Source organism: Phragmites australis, chromosome 3 (assembly GCF_958298935.1).
Source record: "Phragmites australis chromosome 3, lpPhrAust1.1, whole genome shotgun sequence".
Taxonomy (NCBI): Eukaryota; Viridiplantae; Streptophyta; class Magnoliopsida; order Poales; family Poaceae; genus Phragmites; species Phragmites australis.
In genome coordinates, this window is record NC_084923.1 from 14,922,916 (window position 1) to 14,934,244 (window position 11,329).

Below are 11,329 nucleotides of genomic sequence, written 5' to 3' on the forward strand. Positions count from 1 at the left end.
GGAGGCTATGGTGGCGGGGCTGGTGCTGGTGGCGGTGGAGGTTATGGTGGTGGTGCCGGAGGTGGCATCGGTGGCGGGGTATAAAACTTTCAGTCTTCGAGAAGCGTTTGGAGTACATACAGGTATTCCATGCACACGCTTGACCGTCATGTATGCAAAGGGGAAAGTAAAAAAAAAGTACCCTTAAGGGTACATGTCTGCTATACATATTATACTCTACAACGATCGTAATCAACAGAACAGTAATGTGGCAAGATCTTTAGCCCGTGATAATTATATGAGGTGGTGTATATGGTATATATATACTGTTAGTGGCAAAGTTGAACGGTTTTACATGTATTGTGTCTTGTATTTTGCCGAAATAAACAGATAATGAGCTATATATACATGTGGAGATCATGCTTGCATACTACATCTATATGTTGTAACTAGAAATGTTATGATGCAGCCAAATAAATGTTATGATGCGTTGGACACCACACAAGGTGCTTTCAATTCTAAGCAAGAATTGGCATGCACAATTTTGGGGCTCAGGGCTCATCAAATTAAATCAGTCGAAGTCCTATCACAGAAAATCGATCGTTCAGTCCCAATCAGAATTTAGCATTTTGGATTCACTCCCAGAGTATTAGACAAATCTGTTATACTTGTAAAGTATATGGTGAGCCTCAGGTTGTTGCCATAGTTAGGATAGCCAAAGATAGGAACCGTGTAATCTGTAATCTTTCACAGAGTAGCATGGAAGAAGATTACCACAAGTTTCCAATACATGTACATGTTCAGTCCGTCCCATCAGTAGTAGTACGCCGGCAGCCACTCCTTGCCGTTGATGAAGTCGACGGTGAGGTACTTGGACGCCTCGTCCTTGGTGAGCCGCCGCGACCACGGCGCGCGCTTCGACGCGTCGGCGCCCGGCCCCGTGCAGTTGAACTCCGCGAGCATCACGTTCCCGGTGCTGCCGGCGTAGCCGTAGCTGGTCCACCCGGCGGGGTTGATGGTCTTGGAGAGGTAGGTGTCGGAGAAGATGACGCGCGAGAGGGGGTCGGTGACGCGGCCCAGGTACACCTCCCCGACGCCGTACACCTTGCCCTTGAGGAACACGAAGCCGCCGCTGTCCTCCTCCTTGCGGTTCTGCGCGGTGATGGACCCCAGGATTTCCGTCCGCCGGTCGGGCTTCACGAAGATCTCCGGGCACTGCACGCATGTACACGACACACGGGCGTTCAGGCGCTTGCTACTGCTTGTAGAGGTACATGCGGACATGTGCCATGCATGTATGTGTGCAAGCTGCTTGCCTGGAACATGGACTGGCCGCCGCCGAAGATGAAATCGATGTTGCCCTGGATGTAGCAGCTCTCGTAGTAGTGGCGGCCGGCGCTGTCGAAGAGGGTGTCGTGGGGGCTGTAGAACGCGCAGTGGTAGAAGGCCACCTTGTCGCCGGCTACCATGGCCGCCACCGTGCGGATCTCCGAGTTGGCGATCAGCCCGGCGCGGGCGCTGTTCTGTGGCATCGTTGGACGAGCGGATCGTACGTGTCAGAGCCATTCAAGACTTTGTTTCCAAAAATGTTCCGCGTAAAGAAAAGAAAGAGATGGGAAACGGACCCTGAATGTGATGCCGAAGACGATGACGTTGTCCGCGTTCACGGTGAACGCGGCGGACTCGGCATTGTCGGGGGAGGCGGACTCGTGGGAGATGGAGGTCCGGCCCTTGCCATTGCCCCTCACGAAGATGAACGGCTTGTTCTCCGGGATAACGACTTTCCCACTGCATGCATTTCACGCTTCTATTTTATAATCCTCTTCCAACCAAGACTGAAAACATGTGTACCCACTTACAAAATTACATGTGTACACGCGTGCACAAAATTCTCAACACGTGCGAGAGAGAGAGATCGAGAGAGAGAGAAGCGAAAAAAGATCAAATGAAAGCATGCCTGTAGACGCCGGAGCGGAGGTGGACGATGACCCACTCGGAGTTGCCGGCAGGCACGGCGTCGATGGCGGACTGCACGGTCTTGAACTCCTCGTCCGGGCCGACAATCAGCGTACGCTTCGCCTTGATCTTTTCGGTGAGGAGGGGCCCGTTGACGATGTCGTCGCTCTTCTTGGCCAACTTCGACTTGGCGAGCGCGCCGCCGGGCGCCCACGAGAGCACCGCCGCGGCGGCGAGCAGGAAGGGGAGGAGGCACGGGCGGGCCATCAGTGCGCGCGGGGGGGGGGGGGGGGGTCTGGAAAGAACAGCGTAGCTAGAAGTTCTCCAAGGCAAATGAAGGGGAGAGCGGGGCCCTTAACGCGGCGCTCTGTTTCTGGCCGCTCGCTGCCGGGGGCAGGGGAAGGCTGGGAGGGAAAGGCGGGTGTTTCTCGAAGGCCTGGTTAAACCGCATCAACTGCCGGACCTTTTTTATTTTATATTTTTTAAATCCGAAATCTTTCTACTTAGGCGTGTGAAATCATCTATTTGAGATTTCAGCTCTGTGAACACGGCGTCGATGAAGTTCCCGATGATGGTTTGATTCGGAGGAGGGTTCTTCTTAGCTGGCTTTAGAGGAGATTTTGGGGGAGGCAGGCCCACCTGATAAAGGAGACGGGAGCGGAGCGGCGGAGGATAGCCGGTGGGCTAGGGTAGGATGGGAGAGCACGAATTGGTCGGGATTAGTATGGTTAGGTGTTAGATATGAATTTGACGATAGAAATGCCATTAGAGATGGCTAGAAGTGGGCGGGAGATAGGGCACATGCAGGAGCTAGAAGATGGTTGTAAGCTATTAGATGCCCATTTAACATCTCACGGTTGTTGTTTGAGATATTTTGCAATAACATGCATATGAAAAATAGCATTTGCCTTACAAATATATGTTTCTGTTTTTGATAAAATCTGTTTTTTCTCATTGTACAAGGAATTATTTGTTTTAAATTTTCCTAGAGCGCAAGATTATAGCAACATCTACACTATAATTTTTTTTGCAGAATTTTTAATAACAATTCAGATAGTGTTTGAATTTTAAGATTATTAGAATGTTATATTTTTATTTATTTTAAACTTGACGGCCGTTGAAAGGGTGTTGTGTAACCTTGGAGTTGCAAAATTTCAAGAACACATATATTTGTAATTTTTTGATTTAAAAAATAAAAATAAAAAATCTCACGTTGCCTTAGAGTTGGATTTCTGTTTGTTTGGATGGGCTTGTCAGCTCCATGGCCTGATTGATTTTGGCCCGTCTTAGTTCAGACGGATAGCCGGATCGAGGTAGTAGAAAATCTTAATTCTAGTAGCTCATTCTCCATCCCCTAAATAAAAAAGTAGCCCATTCTCTATGCAACACTATATGCACATTTGGCTTGATGAGGACGGTGTCATGGTGGTCATTGCAAATTATTTTATTTATATATTTTTATTTTTTAATATTTACAAAAATGCATACTTATTTCAAAATATTGCATATCTAGATCATCGTTACCCATTAAAAATGTGACAATAAGGTATCACCCATCCAACGGACGACAACTTATGAGATCCATGACGCAACGTCAAAAATTAAATGCTCTCGTCGACATGGCATCCACAACCAACAGGCGACACATTTACTACTGTTGCTTGTTGGTAGGACGACAACCGATAGGACTATGTTGGGACCCACTAAAAAAGGTGTCATCCGTTTAACAGGCAACACCTCTACTTACACACAGGTGTTGTTGCATGCATGTATGTGATTAATATAGGTCTATTGTGATTAACAAAGATGCTAGCTTTTTCTAGCTCTTGAAAATCATACATGTGATTAACAAAAGCTGAAGGCACCATTGTAAGAGCATGTTGTGTAGGAAAATGTGTTGACGCCTTTTTTAGTGTGCTCTTCGGGCGCAAAGGTGCTCGTTGGTTGGGTGACACGTCGACGTGGACGCTATATCGGTCAGGATATTTAATTTTTAACCATCGTGCCTCATAAGGTGTCGCCCGTTGGATGAGTGACATCTTCCTATCGCCATTCTAACAGGTGACGGTAGCCTAGATTTACAATATTTTAAAATAGACGTGTATTTTTATAAATATTAAAAAAATAAAAATGTATAAATAAAAAAGGCCCTTCGTTCCAAGTGAAAGAGGGTGAATTCTCACAAACAAAACTAAAAAATTAAAGAGTGAATATTTTCCACTAAGAGATTTTTTAAGGAAAAGTATATCAGAATAAAAGTAGTACTAAAGACTTGTGGCGGCTAGGCTGGACCGAAGAGAAGAGTGGATTAAATTTGTAGAAGTCCTCGAAATGGTCGAATGACATGCATGCCAAGATGGAGTTCAGTCCCACCCCATGAACCGACTCTAAAAAAGTCAATTCTGATGGTTCGTTTGATCCACTATCATTCTCTGGAGGATGGTTGTTTCATACTGTAAGAAATGACGTCGGTGAAGCATTGTGTGCAGGGACCGGGCAGTTCGTCAGAGTCAGAAAAAGATGGCAGTCGGGTTGATAATAATCGAGTGCTATTATTCGTAGGTCCGAACCAAGGAATCAGTAGAAATATTTTGAAATGGATGTTATTCTATCTTTTTCTTTGATCAGGGATTGCTGTATGAAATGGGTAAGTCACCAATCCAATCCCTTCAACAAGCATTCAGGAACTGAAGCTTGTCTCCGAGCGCAGCGCGAGAAGGATCATGGAATGGGCCATATTTTGCTGGAAATGGCTGCTCAAAACCTGATCACTTCGTATGACGATTTCTCCGGTAATTACAACGATTGTCAGGCACAAAGTTGCTTAGTTCAGTTTTTTTATCATCAAAGGTATTTCAATATGTGTGATAAAGTAGCACACATGACTGAAGCTCTACTAGATTTTATACTGGAATTCGTGGCTGACGATTTGCCCAGGTCCGCGGTTTCATTGAAGAAAATCTCGCCATTCAGAAGAAAATCTTTCATGCTAGTGCTACTTTGTTGCAGTACTGAAACCGTACTGTAAATCTATGACATAACTACGGTCAGGTGTGCATGCATGCAGCTTACGAGGTGCCAAGGCTGGCCAAATTCATGTTTCATCACAGCACGAGCAGGCGGAAGCAGAAAAAAAATAACTCCAAGACAGTACTACTGTTCAGGAAAGAGGAGGAACGAGCAAGCAACCATAGCAGTGAAACAAATGAATCCACTGCCCTCGGAATTGAATCCCCTGCAACAACGTGAGGCTACCAGCGACGGCAGCTTTGATTGGCTCGGCGTGCATCGTCTCCGGCGCCATCACGCATCAATTTCTACAGCCCTTCTTAGGAAAACAAAAACCTACTCGCTCGCTCTGTTTCAAGAACAGATGATCCCTTTTCTAGTTTCTACTTTCTACTACAGCCAACTCGCCTTGCATTGCAGTAAGACGCTGCCATCATGATCATGGACCATGGTGTAACTTGAATCCGGCATGAGACCAAGCAGGAGAGCATTACACCGTGAGGCAGTAAATGCTACAGTAATGGCATCACTGCAGGATTCAGAGCCCTCCATTTGATTTCGAGGCAAGAAGTAAATAAGATCGCAGCCTGCAGATCTGTGCAGGCCACCTGCTTCTTCGGAGTTCAGATCTCATTGAGGCTTGAGACCGGTGACGCTACCCCGCTTCGCGCTGTAATTTCCGTCAGGCCGTGCACCTACATGCAATCCATTTCAAGAACCTGATGGTAATATAATGCGATGCGCTATTTACGGGGAGTGCACGAACATAGGGTTGATGGATCCGTCTCTCTCCTGGAAGTGAAGAGTAGTGTCACCAATCCAGTGCCTGCCGAGAGCTCACGGGTAGCTGATGAAGGCTTCAGGGGTTACTAAGTACTAGTAACCATTTAGTGCCAGATGGAAAAGTGTATATCTACAAAATTTTGGAGTATGTGTAATTGGTTCATGTGAAAACAATGTCAAGTGAGTTTTTATATATTACCGCAACAACCTTCTCAGATCACACAATCTTTCCTCCTCGTTTGTCTTGGTTTGTTGTCCGCTCTCTCTCTCTCTCTCTCTCTCTCGTCAGGCTTCATCTTCATCTGTAGGATTTAGTGGGAAAATTGGCATCTGCAAGCATCAATCAAGCTTTTCTGTTTGTTTGTTTTCTTCCATTGTCTCCATTATCTATATTATTTTCTGCAGCGTCCAGTCCCTTAGATTCTGTTTCTCGTGTTATATAAGTAGGCAACGCTTCCTTCCCTCACCATCAAAACTTCTCCTCTGCCTCGTGTTATATAAGTAGGCAACGCTTCCTTCCCTCACCATCGAAACTTCTCCTCTGCCACAAACAGCTTTCAGTAATCAGTAGGACCAAGTGAGCTAGTAGCAGCCTTGCACTGGGCGTCAGAAACCAAAACCATTGCTCGCAGCATCGCCTCACGGTTCCACGCCGCTACTCTACTAGGCAAAACATTCCCTTGTCTCCTCACTTGATACTCTATCTCCCGGTGTGACGTTCGTGCCTCATCAATGTGTCCTCCGCACGAGCTGCGACACAGGTCGGCGTCTCACCTCGCTGTACTGGCCTGCCTCGCCGTGCTCGCTGGTACTTGCGTTGCTGGTGTTGGTATGCCGGCGTGCTTCATCTTCGGGGACTCGCTCGTCGACGCCGGCAATAACAACTACATCGTCTCCCTGTCGAAGGCCAACTATCCCCCGAACGGCATCGACTTCCCCGGCCACCAGCCCACCGGCCGGTACACCAACGGCCGGACCATCGTCGACATTCTAGGTAACAGACGCGTTCAGTTTCTTTGCTTGAGTTTTACTGTTAAATTGCATCACCCCCTGAACATTTCAATGTCTTTTCCTGTCTGTATCAAATCTTATGATCCTTAGTGTTTCAGGGCAAGAGATGGGGATGGGAGGGTTTGTTCCACCGTACATGGCCCCGGAGACCACCGGCGACGCCGTGCTGAGAGGTGTCAACTACGCGTCCGGCGGCGGAGGCATCCTGAACCAAACCGGGAGTATCTTCGTCAGTACACAGACCCTATCGTTCTTGAGTGAAATCCCGGTTCTAATCTACTACCTACACGTCTCTGGCTCTCTGTTTCCCCGCAATTCTTTTTCCCGCGTAACTTGAGAGTGAGGAGATCATTCCCTCTGCGTGAATCAGTTCTCCAATCGCTTCTCTTTTGCGTGAACACACGGCTAACAAATCGCTAGCTGCATGACTGAATTGCAGCACGCAAATGCTGTATATTTTCTACTATTTAACTGTCTCTCAAGATAACTTGTCGTGAGTGATAAGTTAATCCAAGCTTTTACAAAAAGTAACATTTTCAGTCGGCGACAACGTGGTTGCTGATATCTGGTTGGATTGTCTTAAATAGGGTGGGCGCTTGAACTTGGACGCCCAGATTGACAACTACGCGAACAACCGGCACGACCTTATCGCACGGCACGGGGAGGTGGCGGCGGTGAGCCTGCTTCGGGGCGCGCTCTTCTCGGTCACCATGGGTTCCAACGACTTCATCAACAACTACCTCACGCCCATCATCTCCGTGCCGGAGCGCGCCACGACGCCGCCGGCGGCCTTCATCAACGCCATGATCGCCAAGTACCGGCAGCAGCTCACAGTAGGTGCCTGGACTGGGCAGCCTCTCCATACATCCTGCAATACAGTTACAGCTCTGTAAGCATCAGGCTTGCAGCTAGCGTGTGGCAAACTCGTGGTAGTGTCGTGTGCCTGACGCAATGGTATATCGCAGAGGCTGTACCTTCTGGACGCCCGTAAGATATTGGCGGTGAACGTGGGGCCCATCGGCTGCATCCCGTACCAGAGGGAGACGAACCCGTCGACCGGCGCGGGCTGCGCCGAGTTCCCGAACCAGCTTGCCCAGTCCTTCAACCGGAGGCTCAAGGCCCTGGTGAACGAGCTTGGCGCCACCCTCCCCGGCTCCCGCTTCGTCTACGCCGACGTCTACCACATCTTCTCCGACATCATCGCCAACTACAGATCACACGGTACCGTGCCGTGAAAACATGGCTAGGTCATGCGGAACCTCGAAAAGTTTGTGAAATTTTGCTGTGTCCGTGCTCGTGTCCAGGGTTCGAGGTGGTGGACTCGGCGTGCTGCTACGTGAGCGGGCGGTTCGGCGGGCTGGTGCCGTGCGGGCCGACGTCGCTGTACTGCGCGGACAGATCCAAGTACGTGTTCTGGGACCCCTACCACCCCAGCGACGCCACCAACGCGCTCATCGCTCGCCGGATCCTCGACGGCGGCCCCGCCGACATCTTCCCGGTCAACGTGCGCCAGCTGATCACGACCTGATCGGTTACCGATGCTGGCTGCTTTAGATTCATTACTTTTAAGAGATTATTAGGGGTTGTTCGGCCTTCTTCAGTGTAACATGATTCGTGCTAGCTAGGATGATCTCTCGTCGCGTTCTTCTCTGTTTTGTTCTTCACTTCATTCTCGTTTTCCATTTGACTTCTTTGCGACCGAACTCGTGAATTGTTTGGTGGTTAGAACAAAGTTTGTGGATGATTGAAGGTATTTTGAACGCATCAGATGAGACCAGGTGCGACAAAACAATGTCGTGATCCGTCCTGCTGAACACGTTCGCGGTCCGCCTCTGCTGAGAATCTGTGATTCCTGAATCCTGAGTGGCGTTGTTTCCAGCCTGGCTTGTGTTTCGGTCTCAACATGACAGGCTCTCAGCTGTGCCTTTTACTATCAGTTTTATACTGATAAGTGACACGTCACCAACGTTATCAGAGGAAGGGCAATGTATTCTAGCCAACCAGTAGTAAGGGTAGGCCCTCCGTGTAGGCTTTAACTGCTACACTAATTTTCTGCCGGTGCGTTGCAACCGACGCTGAATACAATGTGTGGTGCATAATTATCCAGGATGATTTTTAGCTCTTAGAAATATCACAGATAGAGGTTCTAAGTAACACAAGTGTACTGAATCATTAATATACATAACTTGTAATAATGAGCAAATGCAAAAAAGAAAGAAAAAAATACTATAGCATAGCACAAGATAAAAATACCGCATGGTGTAGTGTGATGAAGATAAAATGGTCATAAGTTGCTCTGTGAATGAAGAGACCCACAGCACGAGAAAAATCGATATGAAGATTTTCAGAACAAGAAAGAATAAAAAAAAAGTAAAGAACTCTTACGGATCAAGCATCCAATATATCCGCCTCTGAAATGATGGTCTTTGGTCTTTGCTGAAAGAAAAAATAAAGACACGCAGGCTGCAAAGAGTTCATACATAAAAATTTAGACACTATAAAAACATAAGAAAATAAGGTCAGCATAATGCAAGAAACATATGTAAAGAAGAAAATTATATGACAGGTGCAAATTGTAAATTGATGAGGACCACACCTTTTTAGCTAAGAGCATATTTGATAGGAATCATTGAGCGATCCACTGTACAGTTATAGCTGCAGGCACATAAATCCTATCTGAATATCGGATTAACATTGGAAATTTGGAAGCCGATGAACCATTAAAGTAGCAAAGAAACGAATCTTGAGTGTGAACCTGAATCTTGCAAGCATCTAAATGAGCTACGAAGCATGAGCTACAACAGAGATCAAACAAGCATGAGCTAAGAAGTTAATTTCACATTTTAGTCCTAATGCTGGCATCATGTTGACATGGACCAAAATTGGCCTTCCAAAGTTAAAATAGACCTACATAACCACATCGAGATAACTGACACACTGTTAGACTATACGTATGCATGCATGCCATGCATACGTATAGACAGTGCTTGCCGTTGCTTGCCTCCCTGGATTGCCGGCTTTCCTATTCTCCTGCACCATGCACACGCATACAGATAAGGATCCGGCTTGCCTTCCTGGGCTGCCTCCCTTCCTAATCTACCGGTCTCCGGGTCAAGAGATAAGGACGGGATGGCTTATATATGTAACCTTTCATTAACAGATCAATACATCCTGTATTCTTCCAAAATATACAACGCTTTCATGGTATCACGAGCCGCTGATCCTGCAGCCGCTCGATCCTGCTTCCGCTAACCTTGTTCTGCTGCCTCCGCCGGCTCTCCAAGCCCGCCGCTGCAGCATCTTTCTTCCTCGGCTCCTTCCCATGGCTCGTCTCCTGACTGAGGCAGAGAAGGACGCCGAGATCGAACGCCTTCTCAAGGCCACCGCCGATCAAGAGGCAGAGCTCCAGCGTCTTCGCCGGGTCGACATCACCCATCAGCAAGCTCCGATCACGCCCGTCGCGCACGCCGTGGCCGATGCTCAGGCCGTGGCTCTCTCTGAAGCCACCACCATCGCCTCTCTCCACGCACAGGCGGTCACCGTCCTCAGCATCAAGTCCCTCGTCCCCGTCGTCCTCGACTTGCACTCGCCTCACTACTCCAAGTGGCGTGGGCTCTTTCTCCTCGCCGTGGGCAAGTATGCCCTCAGCGACCACGTCTTTTCTGATGCTGCTGCCCCTGACAACGCCGCCTGGGCACGGATGGAGTGCACCGTCCTCGGCTGGCTCTATGGCACCATCACCTCCAAGCTCCTCGACATCGTCATGACTCCCACTGCCACGGCTCGGATCATTTGGGTTGCCCTCGAGCAGCAGTTTCTCGGGAACCGAGAGACCCGCGCCTTGCATCTTGATGCAGAATTCCGCAATTTCGCTCAAGGCGATCTCTCCGTCTCCGACTACTGTCGCAAGATGAAAGGGATGGCCGATGCTCTCGGTGACATAGGCGAGGCCATCCAAGATCGCACCCTCGTCCTCGCCGTTTTGCGCGGATTAAACGAGAAATTCTCGTATATGACCGCGCTACTCAAGCGACAACGTCCGTTTCCCTCCTTCCTCGAGGTTCGCTCGGATCTTCTTCTTGAGGAGCTTACCATGGCGTCGAAGCCCGGCTCCACGTCTACCGCCCTTATCGCCTCCTCCGGCAATAGGGGATCAACTACGGGTGCCGGCTCTTCCATCGGTGGTCAGCACGGTGGAGCACCCCAGTCTAGCAGCAGTCGTGCATCCTCCAACTCCTCTGCCACCCGCAACAACCGCAAGAACAACAACCGGGGCGGCCGCAACAACAGCAGCTCCTCCGGCAACTCCTTCGGCGGCAACAATGGCACCTCCTCTGGCCAGATGGGCTGGCCCTCCTTCTTCAACCCCTGGACGGGCACTGTCCAGGTCTGGCCGCATGCACGGCCACCGGCGTCCATCCTCGGCCCTCGGCCGAACGCTCCACAGCAACAGACCCAGCGCGCTCAGGCGTTCACGGTGACCCATCCGTCTGGTTATCCGGCTACCGCAGCCGGTGCGCCAACACCCACGCCCACAATGGCGCCTCCGGGCCTCTGGGGCCCCATGTCTCTTCCCGGCTCCTGGGATTAG

At 49.2% G+C, this 11,329-nt stretch overlaps 3 protein-coding genes across 3 annotated transcripts; 2 read left to right on the forward strand and 1 right to left on the reverse strand.

Moving 5' to 3' along the window:
- Positions 1–629: 629 nt before the first annotated feature.
- LOC133912358 (probable pectinesterase 67) lies at positions 630–2,205 on the reverse strand. Its single transcript, XM_062355045.1, has 4 exons — positions 1,937–2,205; positions 1,605–1,767; positions 1,296–1,502; positions 630–1,194 (listed from the first exon to the last, which is right to left on the reverse strand). Exons 1-4 carry the CDS (start codon positions 2,200–2,202, stop codon positions 793–795), a joined length of 1,038 nt encoding a protein of 345 aa, XP_062211029.1. The 5' UTR covers positions 2,203–2,205; the 3' UTR covers positions 630–792.
- A 3,764-nt stretch (positions 2,206–5,969) lies between these two features.
- On the forward strand, positions 5,970–8,508 carry LOC133911013 (GDSL esterase/lipase At4g16230-like). Its single transcript, XM_062353245.1, has 5 exons — positions 5,970–6,721; positions 6,837–6,967; positions 7,326–7,571; positions 7,704–7,959; positions 8,043–8,508. The coding sequence occupies exons 1-5, from the start codon at positions 6,460–6,462 to the stop codon at positions 8,264–8,266; spliced, it is 1,119 nt and encodes a 372-aa protein (XP_062209229.1). The 5' UTR covers positions 5,970–6,459; the 3' UTR covers positions 8,267–8,508.
- Positions 8,509–10,060: 1,552 nt separating this feature from the next.
- On the forward strand, positions 10,061–11,329 carry LOC133910525 (uncharacterized). Its single transcript, XM_062352893.1, has one exon. The coding sequence runs from the start codon at positions 10,061–10,063 to the stop codon at positions 11,327–11,329; it is 1,269 nt and encodes a 422-aa protein (XP_062208877.1).

Coding starts and splice junctions, on each gene's coding strand:
- LOC133910525 (XM_062352893.1), top strand. CDS start 10,061: ATGGCTCGTCTCCTGACTGAGGCAGAGAAGGACGCCGAGATCGAACGC.
- LOC133911013 (XM_062353245.1), top strand. CDS start 6,460: ATGTGTCCTCCGCACGAGCTGCGACACAGGTCGGCGTCTCACCTCGCT. Junction 6,722..6,836: donor GACCATCGTCGACATTCTAG/GTAACAGACGCG, acceptor TTAGTGTTTCAG/GGCAAGAGATGGGGATGGGA. Junction 7,572..7,703: donor AGTACCGGCAGCAGCTCACA/GTAGGTGCCTGG, acceptor GGTATATCGCAG/AGGCTGTACCTTCTGGACGC.
- LOC133912358 (XM_062355045.1), bottom strand. CDS start 2,202: ATGGCCCGCCCGTGCCTCCTCCCCTTCCTGCTCGCCGCCGCGGCGGTG. Junction 1,768..1,936: donor CTCCGCTCCGGCGTCTACAG/GCATGCTTTCAT, acceptor AAATGCATGCAG/TGGGAAAGTCGTTATCCCGG. Junction 1,195..1,295: donor GCGGCCAGTCCATGTTCCAG/GCAAGCAGCTTG, acceptor ACATGCGTGCAG/TGCCCGGAGATCTTCGTGAA.